This window comes from Caretta caretta, chromosome 3 (assembly GCF_965140235.1).
Source record: "Caretta caretta isolate rCarCar2 chromosome 3, rCarCar1.hap1, whole genome shotgun sequence".
Taxonomy (NCBI): Eukaryota; Metazoa; Chordata; order Testudines; family Cheloniidae; genus Caretta; species Caretta caretta.
Genome location: NC_134208.1, coordinates 179,141,860 through 179,157,958, shown reverse-complemented (window position 1 = coordinate 179,157,958; position 16,099 = coordinate 179,141,860). Strand labels below are relative to the sequence as shown.

The following is a 16,099-nucleotide window of genomic DNA, read 5'->3' as shown; positions in this document are numbered from 1 at the left end:
TGCTACCCTATTAGGACCCAGTCCCCTTCCATTGACTTATATTGGGCCCTTGGTAAGGAGGTATAAACTCTTTGAAATGGACTTCTTTCTTTCTCTTGCTCTCTTCCTCTCCTCCCTCCCCAACCCCCCGCCCCCATACCCTCAGGTATACACAGTATCCACCATTTTTTTCTGTCTTGTGCTGGTCTGTTCAGAAATAAATGTTGGAAACTGGTGGATGCCGTGTACACCTGAGGGTGCGGAAAGATGACGCTTTTTTCTCTAATCTGTGCAATGTTTCTCTAGATCAGGGATTCTCAACCTTTTCCTTTCTTGTCCCCCCCTCCCCCACATGCTCTAAAATTTCCATGGCCCAGCTGTGCCCCACAACAACTGTTTTTTGCATATAAAAGGCAGGACCACCTTTGGGCAATTGCCCGGGGCCCCACGCTACAGAGGGCCCTGTGAAGCTAAGTTGCTCAGGCTTCGGCTTCAGCCCTGGGTGGTGGGGCTTGGAAACCCAGGCTTCAGCTCCATGCAGTGGAGCTTTGGCTTTCTGCCCTGGGCCACAGCAAGTCTAATGCTGGCCGTGCTTGGCGGACCCCCTGAAACCTGCTTGGGGCCCCCCAGTGGACCCCGGCCCCCTGATTGAGAACCACTGCTCTAGATCACCCTCTTCTTTTCTTTCCAGGTGGTGTTCATATTATCACTTGCTGTGAGATTTCTGTTGGTAGCATCCTTAAAGCATGTCCTAAGTATGCCCATCATCATCATCATCTTACCATGTTTGGTGCTTCAGGTGATTTGGTCTACTTAGAATTTCTGTTTTTGCAAGAAACTCTTTCCAGTGAATTCCGAAGATCTGCAGGCATTTACTTTGGAATGAGCTGATCTTCTTATCAGTTTCTGTTGTAGATATCCACAGTTGCTCCATAAAGGAGGACAGACATTATGCTGCTGGTAAAAATTCATATTTTTGTGTTAGTGCCAATCATGCCACTTTTCATAAACTTGAAAAGATTTGGAAAGTTGTTTGCTGATTTTGATATTCATTGTGTGACATCAAGCATGTTATCACCATCATTGCTTATCTCATTCCATAGCTAGGTAAAATGATTTACTTCTAGTGTTTCTCCATCTACTCTGATGGTTGCTTTGGGGACCTTGACAGCCATATATTGTGCCTTTCCAGTTTTCACCTTCCAGCATCCAGACAAGAAAACCACAGTAACAGAGCATTTTGAGGCACTCAGGGTTACAAGACAGGCAGTGACACAACCCCTCACCAGTCTGGATTGCACCCCAGAACGTGACAATGAGGTTAACAGCCCCATATACAACCTTAGGTCTGTGGCTCCATATTGATTATTTGGGGCTGTCCACATGTGGATGCCCCCCCCATTCTACATTTGGTGGTTGGGCTTGGTAGCTTTGGATGCCCTCACACTGACAGTGACTATTTAAAAAAACCATAACAGATAAATGTTGGAAAAGATGTTGCATATTCTGAATTTTGCTTAAAAACCATAATAAGGACTTAATATTGTTCCAGCCCTACTCAAGTGAGAGCATTATGAAATGGCCTTAATTACATATTTCTTGTGCAGTCTATGTGCATTCATGCATATGTCAGCATTTGGTGCAAACTGTACAGCTGAAAAATGAAGCCTTTGCTGTGATCCCTGTAGATGTTCATTTTCTGTGCAGAGATGGAGGAACATGGCTCACTAGAAATGCATTAAATGGCTGACTTCCACAGCTTTCTGTATCTTGCTGCAGCGAGCAGTTAGGCAAACAGTATTTTACTTTTAAATTATTTTACTTTATTTTTTAAAAATGTGGTTAATGTTTTGGGGCTGTGTAGAACCATGCTTAGGTTCTGAGCCTGATTTTGTCCTCAACCCTGATTAACTTCCTCTCTCCTTCCCTCCCCCCCCCCCCCCCCCCCCAAAAAAGGCTACTTTTCACCTAAAATTTCTCCCTACTGGTTTTCCTAGCTTGAGAGGATTTCTTAAAAGGTGAGGTTACTTGGAGAAGTTGTCTTGTAGATATGAGAGTTTGAAAACTGATAAGCTTCTGTTGTTGGAAAAATCTTCATGCATTCTTTAGAATATAATTGGCCAGCTACTCATCTCAGTGGAGCTATGCCAATTCACACCACTTGAGAATGTGGCTCCATATCTCAAATGGCTTATTCTAGAACCTCCAGGACAAAATCCTGAAGTTGTTACTCAACTTCTTCCAGTTACATGCAGCTCACTGAAGTCAGTAGGACTTTTGGCTGAGTGATGGATGACTAACCCAGGGACAACTGGGTGAAATTCTACAGCCTGTGTTATACAGGAGGTCAAACTAGATGATCTAATGGTCCCTTCTGGCCTTAAAATCCATGAATCTGTGAAAAACTGAGTAGTCTCCAGATTTGTTTTATGACGTTGTCCTCAATGACGACTAGAGCCTCTGTGCTCTAAGTTTGGAGGGTTGTATGATTAGTTTTAAGTATTTGCTATGAAACTTGGAACCTTTGCCTCATGCGCAGCACAAATTGACTATAGATGTCTCGGTGCTAAAAAAAACTGAAACTGATGGGCTAAAGTACCTAATGTACTATGATCATTTCCTGCGGATACAGAACAAAGTGAAGATTTTCTGATGAGCCGTGACTCGAATTACCTGGCTTTCAGATGTTTGTGTTTTGAGCCCTGGAATGCAGATTATATGGGAACATATGTTTGTAATTTTATGGCCCATACACACCCTTTCTGCATGTAACGGGAAGAAAGGGATTTCAGTCCTATTTTGCAAACGTGTACATTAGTTAAGTGTTTGTGGTGCATAGTTTGATATCTGGTCTGTACCTAAATCATGTGGTTTCTGATAATGCTAGAAAGGTAAATGGAGTAGAGTGGAGTATCCATCTCATGGAGGGTAGTGAATAAAGACGGGGTCTTGTATATGAAGGATATAATGTGGACCATAAGTGGAGGTAGGTATTTGAGATGTGGTGGTATCCAGACTGCACCATCGGGCAGTAAGGATTCTTATCTCCAGTTAAGAATGCATTCACAGTTTACAGGTCACTATTAATTTTTTTTCTGGACGGGATAAGTGGACAGGACTGTTACTGGTCCGTTCAAAATTAAATGTTGCATTTGTCAGAGTAAGGAAATCAAGTTAAAGATGATGTTGGAAATGTAACTGAATCTTTTCAGATTTTTTAGGCTTGGTTTTTAAGGTCTCCAGTTTTTCAGGCGCATATGTTAGCGTGTAGTTATCTTACTGCCAGGTTGTGGCCCTACATGTTCATTTTTTTTAAATTAACTGTAGCAATTTTAATAATAATTTTTTAAAATTAATGTAGATCTTTTACAGCCTCAACTTTCTCCTAAGGTGTTTCTAAATCATTTGGGATCAGTCAGCTTATATGTATCTTGCAGAAGTAGAAGCCAGTCTGTGAGAGTGCCAAGTTGTAGAAACAAATCCAACATATGTTTTGTTGTTCTTGGATGAAGGGAGCTGAATATTACTCAGTATAAATATAAAGTCTAATTGCTATTCAGCTATTCTTTAAAAAAAATTAAAAATGGTAAAGTGAATTTATTGTTAAGAACCAGACTGACAATCACTGAGGCTGACTTTCTGTGTTTATCAACACAAGAGGAACAGCATGGGCAAGATAAGTGCAAGCTTCTTCCTACTATCCTAGATGGACATCCCATAAGGATGAGAGGATAGTTCAGTCTCTAGGCATATTCAGCCTTGGCCTGTCTGGGGAGGCTGCCAGTAAGAATACCAGTTGTGATATTGGTTGCTGTGACATATACATCTGACATTTAGGAAATGGATGGAGACCACCAGATGTATGATAACAGTTTTTGGTCACGGTCAACTTTGGCCAGATTTATTCTAGTAACCTAGAGGTGGAAGTTTTTGTATCTCATTTCCAGCCCTCTGAGCCATCCAATCCTACATAGTTTAGTGTAAGAATGTCAGGCAAATAAAATAGGGTGAGCAGTGTGTTAATCAGAGAATAGATAATTTACATAAGTAATGAAATCATTTGAGATGGTTCTTCAAAAGATAACTAGTTAAATCCAAATCTATTGATAATCCTTGGGGAATAAGAGTAATTTGAAACTGACTATATAGTTTACGACATTTTACATAGGAATAATAACTCTTCAAAGTAAAGTTAAAATAAAGTAAAATTTATTTAGTCATAATAAATTCAAGTATTAGGAAGTAAATCCGGATGTGGTTATGACAGAATTATTATAACTGTAATCTTATCCTATTAAACACAATAGTGTAATTCACAGTGAGTAATCAATGAGTTTCTTTTAAAATTAATTCTTTCTTCAAATGATCTGAATAAAATTGTTTATTTTTTGTTATCTGATAAATAAATGCATCAGAATCCAGTATATTTATGAGAGTAAATACAAAGGTTCTGCCCCTTGCAATTTGCCTTTGAAAGCTGTGTGAGAGAAATGCTGTCTGGTAGTTGATTCTCTTTTATAAACCACTTAATCTTTTTGCAGATAATGTCAAGAAAAGACAAACTCTTTTTATACAACGTCTTTTAAAGAATGCTTTGAAATTAAAGGGCTTAATCTGTGAATGCTGGACTAGACACCACAGTGTTACATTGGATCATCAACTAAGGCTTTAGCTGATGAATATACAAAACTATTGGTTGCAAATCACGAGCAGGACTCCATATTTAAGGCCTCCACTGTGTATTCTGGGTACTGTTACCAGGTCTGTGACATTTACTTATTAACCATCATGTTGATTTTAGTTATGGAGTCAGACATTTGTAGAGACACCATTTTCCTTTGTATCTGTGGTGCAGTCGGGTCTTGCTTTGGTGTAAGAAAGACAGTATACATGTGTGTGAATGTTTAAATGCACAGTAGAGTATACATTTTATAAATGAAATTAGTTTATAATTTAAATAAAACTTGATTTCATTCTCCAACTCTCATGTGTAAATGTTTTTTCTTGTAATTTTAATATGGGGCAAATGAAAATGTCTGGTTTTGTTAATTCTTCTTAATTGATACATTTCATCATCAGCTAAGATACTAGCGAATACATGCACCATAAGTTTTCATTACTGAAGAATGGGAAGGACTTCTCGTTTAAAACGTGTCCCCAAAATTCCTGCAGAAGGCTGAACTGAAAATCCTTTATGTATACTGCACATACAGTTACGATTCCAGTTTGGCCATTGTGGATCAATAAGTTGCTAATGTAACAGCTAAAAGGCATGAGATTGAATACTTGCGGTGAAATCCTTACCCCACTGAAGGCAATGACAATACAGTAACTCCTCACTTAACGTTGTAGTGATGTTCCTGAAAAACGCGACTTTAAGCGAAACGATGTGAAGTGAATCCAATTTCCCCATAAGAATTAATGTAAATGGGGGTGGGGGGATTAGGTTCCAGGGAAATTGCCCGCAGCAATCAGCTGGTTTGCAGCATTCAGGCGGCTGGGGGGAGGAGCAAGGATGTGGCGCGCAGTCTCCCCACTCCCTCCCCTGCCTCCTGACCACCACAAGACTGCTGATTGCGTGGGCAGGAGGTGGGGGGGAGCAGGGGGAAGGCGCTGATCCGCAGGGTATGCCAGCGGGTAGGAGGCACTGGTGGGGGGCGCGTAGGGGGGATGCCAGCCATGGACAAAGCAGGCTGCCAAATGGCATTATAGCAGGGCATTGCACAGCTTTAAACGAGCATGTTCTGTAATGGAGCAGGGACGTAACATCGAAACAACGTTAAGCGAGAGGACGGTAAGTGGGGAGTTACTGTGGTAAGTGGGGAGTTACTGTACTCCACTGGTTTTAGTGGGGCTAGGATTTCATCCTTGGTTCTCCTACTTTGTCTCTAAAGCTTTTGTGTGCAAGTCCTTGACATGGGAATATGGAACGCACAAGGAGGGGGAAAAAAGCCTTCCATTTCCTAAACCTTTGTGTGGGCCAGGTACAGTCTGCCTCTAAGTTATTTACTTTCCAATGTACACACGGCAAATAGCATAAGTGTGAAAAGAAATTCTGAAATTCCATAGCAAAGAAACATAGATCTAGGATCTTTAAGTCTTGTTTTCAAAGTATGTACTTCTATCATGTTTTGTTAGTGTGGAAGCACTATACCCTTAGAATTCTGTGTATTTGGCTACTCACAGTGTATGACAGCTAAACTTGATTTTCTATTCAATACATAAAGTCTGTTGCATTGTTAAATTGGTATTTCAGCTTAAAGACAGGATATTTTAAGTCAAGTAAGTTGCATTTTTGAGCTAAATCTTCCCTCTGTCAAAAATACTTTTTAGTATGTGCCATATATTATATAGTGTATTTCTTGCATGTGTTTTACCAGGCACTTTACACATGACTGGAAAATGCAACAGTAAGCTAATGATAAACAAAACGAGTGTCTCCTGCTTTGTGCTGACTATATAGTTCAGTAGAGCAACTCTGCACTCACAAAGATCTTGCTGAAATCATCAAGCAGCGGATAACTGAGCAAATACAATTATTGAGCAGAACTTCAGTGAAAGTAACATGCTGTCACTGAAAGACATATTTAAGTCTTTTCAACATGCATCTGTGATGTGTTTGGAGAATATTATTGACAATAGATCATGCTTTAAGTAATTAATGGTGATCACAGATACTTTTATTTGGGCATAAGCTTTCGTGGGTAAAAAAAAAAAGCACTTCTCCGTGCATCTGAAGAAGTGGGTTTTTTACCCACGAAAGCTTATGCCCAATAAATCTGTTAGTCTTTAAGGTGCCACCAGACTCCTCGTTGTTTTTGTGGATACAGCTAACATGGTTACCCCTCTGATCCATAACAGATACTTTTGCAACTGTAAAAGTATTGTCAAACATTTTTTCTCCATGTTATATTTATTTGGCTTACAGATACTTTGTGTCCAGTTTTTGAATAGGGACACGCATAATTTAGGAACACGACTTAAGATTTTAGCTCAGGAGAGCTACAGGGATTCCTTTTCTAGAATAGGAAACCTGAAAACTTCACCTGACTCTCATATTGACCTTCCTTTTGCTCCCCCAGAGCCCCTAGTGCAGTGTTTTTCAAACTGTGGGTTGCGACCCACTACTGGGTCACGGCTTGTAAGGCACTGGGTCGCCTTGCTCTGGTCAGCACTGCCGACTGGGACGTTAAAAGTCCTCTCAGTGGTGCTGCCCAGCTAAGGTAGGCTAGTGCCTACCTGTTCGGAAACCGCGCTGTGCTCTGGAAGCGGCCAGCAGTGGGTCTAGCTTCTAGGCAGGGGGGCCACGTGGCTCCGCACGCTGCCCCGAGCACTGGCTCCAATGGGAACTGCGGGGGGGGGGGGGCAGTGCCTCAGGCGAGAGTCGCGCAGAGAGAGATACCTGAGCTGGATGCCGTGGGGCAGGCACCGCTGGTTAGTAGAGCCTTGCGCGGTTGTATCTGCAGCCAATCTGCTATCTGCAAGAATGGTCTGCAGATAGCCATGGATTTTCTTGGCTCTAGGGAAGGGCCAAATCTCAAATAAGCAATTGAATCAACTGGGAAAAAAATATGAGAGTTCTAAAAGTGAGGCTTAATTTTACTAAGAAATCCTGTCAACCACCCCGGTTGTGGCCGAGGCTCCAACTCTCAGCTCCAGGCGGCGACTCCCCTGCCAGCCTGGGATTTAGGAGCACCCCCACCAGTCCTGGGGGGGGCTGAAGAATCCTTAGGAGCAGAGGTGAGGCTGGGGGCTGCAGGGAGGCAGAAGTGAGAAGGATGAGACCTGGTGGGGGGCGGGGCTGTATTGATGGTGGGTTCTGAGCAAACGGGGTGAGTGCTGGGAGGGTCAACTGATGACAGTGGGGGTTGATGGGGTAGGGGGGCTGAACTGATGGGGTGGTGATGATGGGGACTGAACTAAGGGGGGTTGGGTGGGGACAGAACTGATGCAGGGGACTGGGAGACAGGATTAATTGCTGGGACAGAAATGGGCACAGGAGGGGGTGAGAGCTCCTACAGCAGGGGCCAAAATCACCTTATCCAGTTAGGTTGCCAGGTGTTTGGTTTTTGACCAGAATGCCCACTTGAAAAGGGACCCGGGGAAGGAGTTGGAATATTGGCAGGGAGGGGACAGAGTTGGGGTGGGGACTTTGCGGAAGGGGTTGGAATGGGAATGGGGGTGGGGAAGGGGTGGAAAGAGGTGCGGCAGGGGTGGGGCCTCATGGAAGGAGTGGAGTGGGAGTGGGCCTGGGGTCAGAGGGGGGTCGAGCACCCACGGGAAAGAGGGGAAGTTGGCGCCTATGGCTCCCGGAAGCGGCCGGCATGTCCCTGAGGCCCCTAGGCACAAGGGTGGCCAGGTGGCTCCGCGTGCTGCCCCCACCCACGGGCTCCGCTTCCGCAGCTCCCATTGGCCAGGAACGCTGCCAGTGGGAGCTGCAGGGGCAGCACCTATGGGTGGGAGTGTCGCGTGGAGCCGCCTGGCTGCCCCTGCTCCTAGGGGCCTCAGCCCCGGAGCACCCACAGAGTCGGTGCCTATGCTGGGAGCCACCTGAGGTAAGCACTGCCTGGAGCCTGCACCCCTTGCCCCATCCCGCACTCCAACCCCCTGCCCGAACCCTGAGCACCCTGAGCAACCTCCTTCACCCCAAACCCTCATCCCCGGCCCCACTCAGAGCCCTCACCCCGAGCCAGAGCCCTCACACCCCACGCATCCCAACACCCTGGCCCAGCCTGGAGCCCCCTCCCGAACCCTGAACTCCTCATTTCTGGCCCCACCCTGGAGCCTGCACCCCCAGCTGCAGCCCTCACCCCCCTCCACTCCAACCCCCTGCCCCAGCTCGGAGCCCCCCCCACATCCCAAACTCCTCATCCCTGGCCCCACCCCAGAGCCCACACCCCCAGCCAGAGCCCTCACCTCTCCCGCACCCCAACCTCCTGCCCCAGCCTGATGAAAATGAGCGAGTGAGTGAGCGATGAAAGGAGGGCGATGGAATGAGTGGTGGCGGGGCCTCAAAGAAGGGGCGGGGTAGGGTGGGCCTTGGGGAAGGGGCAAGGCAAGGGTGTTTGGTTTTTGGCAATCAGAAAGTTGGCAAATCTATATCCAGTAGTTGTGTGAGAGTGGGCAATACTAATTGTCTCATGCACACACCCTGGGGATGGACGGGGGAGTTAAAAAATCAAGAAACTGATCAAAAAAACATAATGTACTCTTTTTTTTAAAAAGGTCATGATTTTGGGGCCAATTTCATGATTTTTTGGAGTCTGACTCATAATTTTTGATCTCATGAAGTTGGCAATACTGTTTAGGTAGGTTCTGTATTTTTTTCTGAAGGATTTTTGTGGATTTGTTTAGAGTGGATATCCTGAAAAATATACAGAAATTCTCGAGAAAGAACTGTGGAAACTTCTAGCTGCGGCTTTGATCTCTACAATGTCTGTTTCCCTGGGTGTCTGGCTGCACCTCTGACCTTCCTGTCTTGATACATATGATTAGGCTGACAATATGGCCGCCTTCTGCTTCATTATTTCATATTTTAAAACTTCAGTGCAAGGCATTTAAAAGAAATAATTACAATTTATTCATGGCTTATGTCAGAGCAAATGAGGGAAATGATTTCATATTGCACTGAAATTTTCCTTTAAAATTGTCTTCACCATAGTACCAGAGTGCTCTCCTGCAAAGCAGTTCTTTTTTTCTCTGCAGTCTCTCTCCTCTACCAGCTGGTCTGCCTTTCCTCAGTATTCAAGCAGGTACTCAGTCTACATTCCAGACATAAGCACTTCTTTTAGAAATGCCTATTTTCTGCAACAGTCTTCTTGGAGCAGCAGGAAAATGCAGATTGTCCAGTCAATCAGGTTTGAACTAATGGACCAAGTGCATCTTTACCAGGGATGGATTGGGCCCACAGAATTAGAAAGGAGAATAAGGGAATAGGAGAGTCACAGCTGTTTGGAAAACACATCTGTAGATATAGATGATATAGAAATAGATGAATTCAGTGGCCTATGGAACCTATGGGAAATTATTCCGTAACTGGGTTTTGTCCTTAAGGTTCACTAATTTTATTTTTCCATTCTGAATTGCTTCCTTTCAAAAAGTACATTTGAAACTTCAGGGGAAAGAAAAGGAGTACTTGTGGAAAGAGTCATTTTAGTGGATCAGATGGAATGCTGTAAGTTGCCCTACACATTTCATATCAGACATCTGTGATTTTGCAGTTAAGACTGGTCTAATTTGATGCTGTGTAAAAGATATGGAGCCTGATTCTGGTCACAGTTATGCTTGTTTTACACACGTGTAATTCCATTGACTTCAGTGGAGTTATTCCTGATTTATGCCAGTGTACAGGCCTGATCAAAAGCATGTGGAAGTCAGTGGGAGTCTTTCTGTAAACTTAAAGCCTGATCCAGAGCCTACCTAAGTGAGATCAGAATCCGTCCCCTAGTGCTACTGCAGAAATGTTCCTACCATGTAGTGTGAGGCCTAATCAGGCTTTTTTCACCCTTTTTCTGTGTCTGTTTATTGACGTGGGCAGAAACAGCTTTAAGTTTCTCAGGCTGAAAACGATCTATTTTCAGAGTTTTCTACTAGAAAACTGTCATCCGCAAAAGGTAAAATGCCATAAATGAGGGAGCATGATTTTTTTAAAGGCCTTCCCAGAACAGCTTGTTTCATATTCTTTCATCTGTTGGCATCTTAAAATAACAGAACTGATTCCTTCCCACCTTTTGTAAAGGTCCCATAGCTCACAAAAGTTCCAGTAACGGTATCTTATATAACCACTAGCTATCTCTGTGTAAAATAAGGGGATTGTTGCAATCCCCTTTGGTGGAAATCTCCAGGGGTTGGTGTGGGGAAATTAACCATACTTTTTATTCTAGGATATCTGGCTGGAAAGCAAGCACATCTCATTCAGAGAACAGTAAAGTTCAATTTGTGTTTCCATGAGATGGATTTTTTTTGTCAGCTGCAACGTGTAAAATGCTGATGGAATGAACCTGGACTCAGTAAAACCATTCATATATCCTTTAAAATATATATAGCAATAGGTTTTGTAACATGAACTCAAGGCAGGGTAATAAGAGTGCTTTGCTGTGGTTGCTGTGCCATTGTATTCCATTTTCATTTGTCAGTAGGTGGCACCAGATAGCTAGGCCAAATCCAGAGACCCTGTCTGGAGTTGCTTCTGATTCCCTATTAGATTGCTCAAGGAGTTTTTGTTTGCTGTACTGGCCATTGACTGTAGGTGTTAAGTACTTCATTAATGACCACTATGCTGTTTGGGACCCTTTATTGTGTGATAATGATTTAGCAATAATGACAGTCAAACTCTACTTTGTCAAATTTCTCTGTAGAGCTAAATCATCATATAAACATCCAGATGCCTAATGTTGCTTTTGTTATGGCATGATAAGCTTTAAAAAATGTAAGATATGTAACTACTGTATGTCATAGTCAGGTCTTGGGTGTTAAAATATTGGGCCTGATCCTGCTGTCCTTACTAAAGCCTACTGAAGTTAATATGCAATGCCTGAGAAAGGACTGCAGGCCTCAGTCCAAAATCAGTTTGCTATGTAATTCTGTATTGTTGTAATGACCTGTCTTGTATTATAGAATTTGTGGAGGGGAGGGGAATCATATATATCAATTAAATTCGATTTTTTAAAAATGTGTTGACATTTTCTATTCCTGTGTAGTACATATTGGATTTCCCCATGCCCTGACCCTCTTTTTCATATTTTTATGAGTATAATTTCTATCACTGTCGTTCCTTTATGAAAGGAAATGGTGCACTGGATTTTATATTTACTTTTCATCTTTTACATAGTTATTTAAAGATTTACAGCAAATATTTTTTTGGGCCCAGTTCCTTAGAAATATTCAGTCCACATATGCACAGTTTGTTTGTAATTGATATACTTTTCTCTAGCAAAGTACGGTACTTTTCTGATCAAAAGCAGATGTTACACCCGCATCTCTGCGGAGGTGCAAGGCAGCACATCCACAGAGGGGCATAAATGAGAAGTAAGAACCTGTTTATATCCCTGCAGAGTCTCCCTGGGCCTTAGGTTTGGGTGTGCAGGGGTAAACCATTCTTGCACGCTCAGGACTCTAGCCCATGCAGGTGGTCAGGGGAGCGAATAGAGCCTGGCCTCGATCCACCCAACACTCTGGCCACTGGCAAAAGGTGGGTAATAAATATGCTGTTGGTATAGGACCAGTAGAAAATGGGGATCCCCCCACCCTTGTGCCTCTGGAGGGCTGATTCCTTCCTTACACTGTTCCTGTGATGGCATCAGTGAGCTTTTGTGTTAAAAGTATACTGCAATCCTTAGTCGTGCTTGTAAAATGCTTTAAGATCCGTGGATGGAAGACAGCATAGATGTGCTAGATACCATCCTGCTGATTGCAGGAAAACAGCCTACTGTATTATTTATAGTACCTAATGCTGGTATGCTACCATTTTGTTGCTGAAATAAGTACAAGGAAATGGTGGTTAGTATTGTATGTCACTGGACAGGATTCCAGGTAAATTCTCTGTGATAGTTATTTGATCAGACTTTATATATGCAGAAAGAAACATTTCTTCATCTTCATATTAAATGTTCCTGCTTGTCAAAACACTCATCTAATGAGTTTACATGAGTTTGGTTTTTAATTTTTGACATGTAGTCTGCACCTTTTTGGAAATGTGTCTAGGTCTTTTTTTGCACATTAGGTTTTTTGTACCTAACACATCTGGAGTTCATGTTTTACAGTCATGTTTCACAGGTGTAAAATGCAAACAAATTCCCTTTGAAAATAAAAACTATGAAAATGTCTTATTGTGCCATTTGGCATGTTCCATTCCCTTGGTTGAGAGTCATGATGACCTTATTTATTTTTTACTGGAAGTAAATATTATTCAGTGGATTTCAGTAAGGATGGTAGGCTGTTAAGACTTCTGAATTATATTGGAGCTGTTTCTTCAGTTTACCAAGTGGAACCCAAAGAGTTTGAAGCTGAAAGTCCTGAGTTTGAATCTTATTGCGACTTTTTAATGTATGTGTATAGTTTTAAGCGATCACATTATTTTTTCCTTTCTACAGAGCTGTTTAAGGAGAAGCTGATGCCAAGGATAGGTTAAGAAGGTTCAAGATGACAACAACAGTAGCAACAGACTATGACAATATTGAAATCCAACAGCAATACAGTGATGTGAATAACCGCTGGGATGTTGATGACTGGGACAATGAAAATAGTTCTGCACGACTGTTTGAGCGATCCCGTATTAAGGCTCTAGCTGGTAAGCATTCAAGTGATGAGAACTCAGTGCAAGTAGGTAACAAAAAAAGATTTCCATTCAGTAGAAATCTGATGTGATACAAGTGAATTATTGCTTGATGTGACACTCCAATGTGTTTAAAATATTCCTCCTTGAGTTTTGCATGTATTTGCCCCTGTTAAAAACATTACATTGTCTGCCTGAAAGTACCAGTGCCCAAGACTCAAAGCGCTAATATAACTGAGTAGAAGACCTTATTTATTTCATATGTAGTGTCTTGGGAGGAGACTACTACCAGTGTAGGGCCTTTGTGACATGCCCTTAGCAATGGCTCCCACTTGGACTACAGTCCTTCCTTACCATGTATGAACCAGGTCCAGTGCTTAATTTTGTAATGAAAGAGGTGCCGGGGCTCAAGCAATTTTTTTACATTCATAACTGATGCAGCAAACCCGGATGTGGCGGTTCTATGAACTGCCAAGCTTGGAGGTGCTGGGGCTCAGCCCTGGGACAAATTAAGCACTGACCAGGCCCATTTCAGAACAGTTTCCTCTCCAAATCAGCCCATAAAAGTTGCCATGGAAGCAATACCCCTCTCCAGCCTCCTGCTAGCCTGAGAAGTAGGAGATTGAGATTCAGACTGAATAACTGACATACTGAGGGCCAAATTCTCTGCTCATTTTACACCCATTTAAGCTGCTTGATTTCAGTGGTGTTGCATGGAAGTAGTTGTAGACAGGTTTTGGCCCTTTATTTACCAGCTTAGACTTCAAAGTGGTAGATGATAGAATCATAGAAGATTAGGATTGGAAGAGACCTCAGGAGGTCATCTAGTCCAACCCCCTGCTCAAAGCAGGACCAACCTCAACTAAATCATCCCAGCCAGGGCGTTGTCACCCCGGGCCTTAAAAACCTCTAAGGATGGAGATTCCACCACCTTCCTAGGTAACCCATTCCAGTGCTTCACCACCCTCCTAGTGAAATAGTTATTCCTAATATCCAGCCTAGACCTCCCACACTGCACCTTGAGACCATTGCTCCTTGTTTTATCATCTGCCACCATTGAGAACAGCCTAGCTCCATCCTGTTTGGAACCCCCCTTCAGGTAATTGAAGGCTGCTATCAAATTCCCCCTCATTCTTCTCTTCTGCAGGCTAAATAAGCCCAGTTCCCTCAACCTTACCTCGTAAATCATGTGCCCCAGCCCCCTAATCGTTTTTGTTGCCCTCCGCTGGACTCTCTCCAATTTTTCCACATCCTTTCTGTAGTGGGGGGCCCAAAACTGGACACAATACTCCAGATGTGGCCTAACCACCTCATCATGTGGCCGAATAGAGGGGAATAATCACTTCCCTTGATCTGCTGGCAATGCTCCTACTAATGCAGCCCAATATGTCGTTAGCTTTCTTGGCAACAAGGGCACACTGTTTACTCATATCCAGTTTCTCGTTCACTGTAATCCCAAGATCTTTTCTGCAGAACTGCCGCTTAGCCAGTCGGTCCCCAGCCTGTAGCAGTGCATAGGATTCTTCTGTCCTAAGCATAGGTGCTGACTCTGTGGGTGCTCTGGGGCTGGAGCGCCCACGGGGAAAAATTAGTGCGTGCTCTGCACCCACCGGCAGCCATGCTCCCCGCCCCACCTCACTTCCTTCTCTGCCTCCTCCTCCTCCCTTGAGCACGATGCGTCCCAGCTCCTCCGCCTACCTCCCAGCGCTTGCCGCTGCCAAACAGCTGTAGCAAGCTCCAGGAGGGAGGGGGGAAGAGTGGGAACGTGGCACGCTCAGGGGAGGACGCGGGGCCAGGGCGGGGATTTAGGGAAAGAGTCAAATGGGGCGGGGGGGCGGAGTTGGGGCGGGGACTTTGGGGAAGGGGTTAGAATGAGGGGGTGGAGTTGGGGTGGGTCACCCACTGACACCATTAGAAGTCGGTGCCTATGGTCCTAAGTGCAGGACTTGCACTTGTTCTTGTTGAACCTCATCAGATTTCTTTTGGCCAATCCTCCAATTTGCCTAAATTGCCCTTTATCCCTACCCTCTAGTGTATCTACCTCTCCCCTCAGCTTCGTGTCATCTGCGAACTTGCTGAGAGTCCCATTATCCATCCCATCATCCAGATTATTAATAAAGATGTTGAACATAACCGGCCCCAGGACCGACCCCTGGGGCACTCCGCTTGATACTGGCTGCCATCTAGATATCGAGCCATTGATCACTATCCCTTGAGCCCAACGATCTAGCCAGCTTTCTATTCACCTTGATACCAAACCTGGCTTTATATTATGTACTTTTGGTCACTGATGATAAAAGAAAATAATATTTTGATGATTTCCCCATTTCCTCAATCTTGATGGCCTAATCGGGATAAATTCAGTATTCTACTAAATTTGAAGAGCTCATATACTGTACTATCCTTGGAATAAGCTAGAGAAGTTGGTCTGCTATAAATCTGAATCTATATGGCAGGCTGTGAGTAGCTTCTCTTCTGGTCCATTCTGGCCTATTTTCTACCTTATCATGTCCACACAAAGAGTGTAAAGGAAGAGGCTCCTTAATGCACCTTAACAATATCAACTGCCTCATTCATTGCCCACTGTAGTCAATGGACGTGCCCAAATACCTTGCTCTGGTTTAACTTTCCTTTTCCAGAGCCTGAAAGTGAAAATTCTCAGGCAGTCTGAGTCAGTTCCCCTGAATGATTTGAATTCTTTGAAAAGGAGGGACTTAACCAGTGTGATTATTTGGCTAGATTATTCTGTCTGCTGAATGTTATACGTATACTTTAAAATGTAACATTTCTAATCATTGTCTTGGAAATACATATAGATGCTTAATATTTTTAAACAGTTTTTCACAC

The 16,099-nt window shown here is 43.5% G+C and overlaps 1 protein-coding gene across 2 annotated transcripts in view; it reads left to right on the top strand.

Annotated features, from left to right (window-relative positions):
- The window catches only part of SPTBN1 (spectrin beta, non-erythrocytic 1), a 220,065-nt gene that overhangs the window by 50,388 nt on the left and 153,578 nt on the right, over window positions 1-16,099 (top strand). For both annotated transcript variants that reach the window (XM_048842862.2, XM_048842861.2), the window contains exon 2: window positions 13,071-13,267. In XM_048842862.2, coding sequence (XP_048698819.1) covers window positions 13,120-13,267 — 148 coding nt within the window. In that variant the 5' untranslated portion in view covers window positions 13,071-13,119. The remainder of the gene's footprint in view (window positions 1-13,070; window positions 13,268-16,099) is intronic.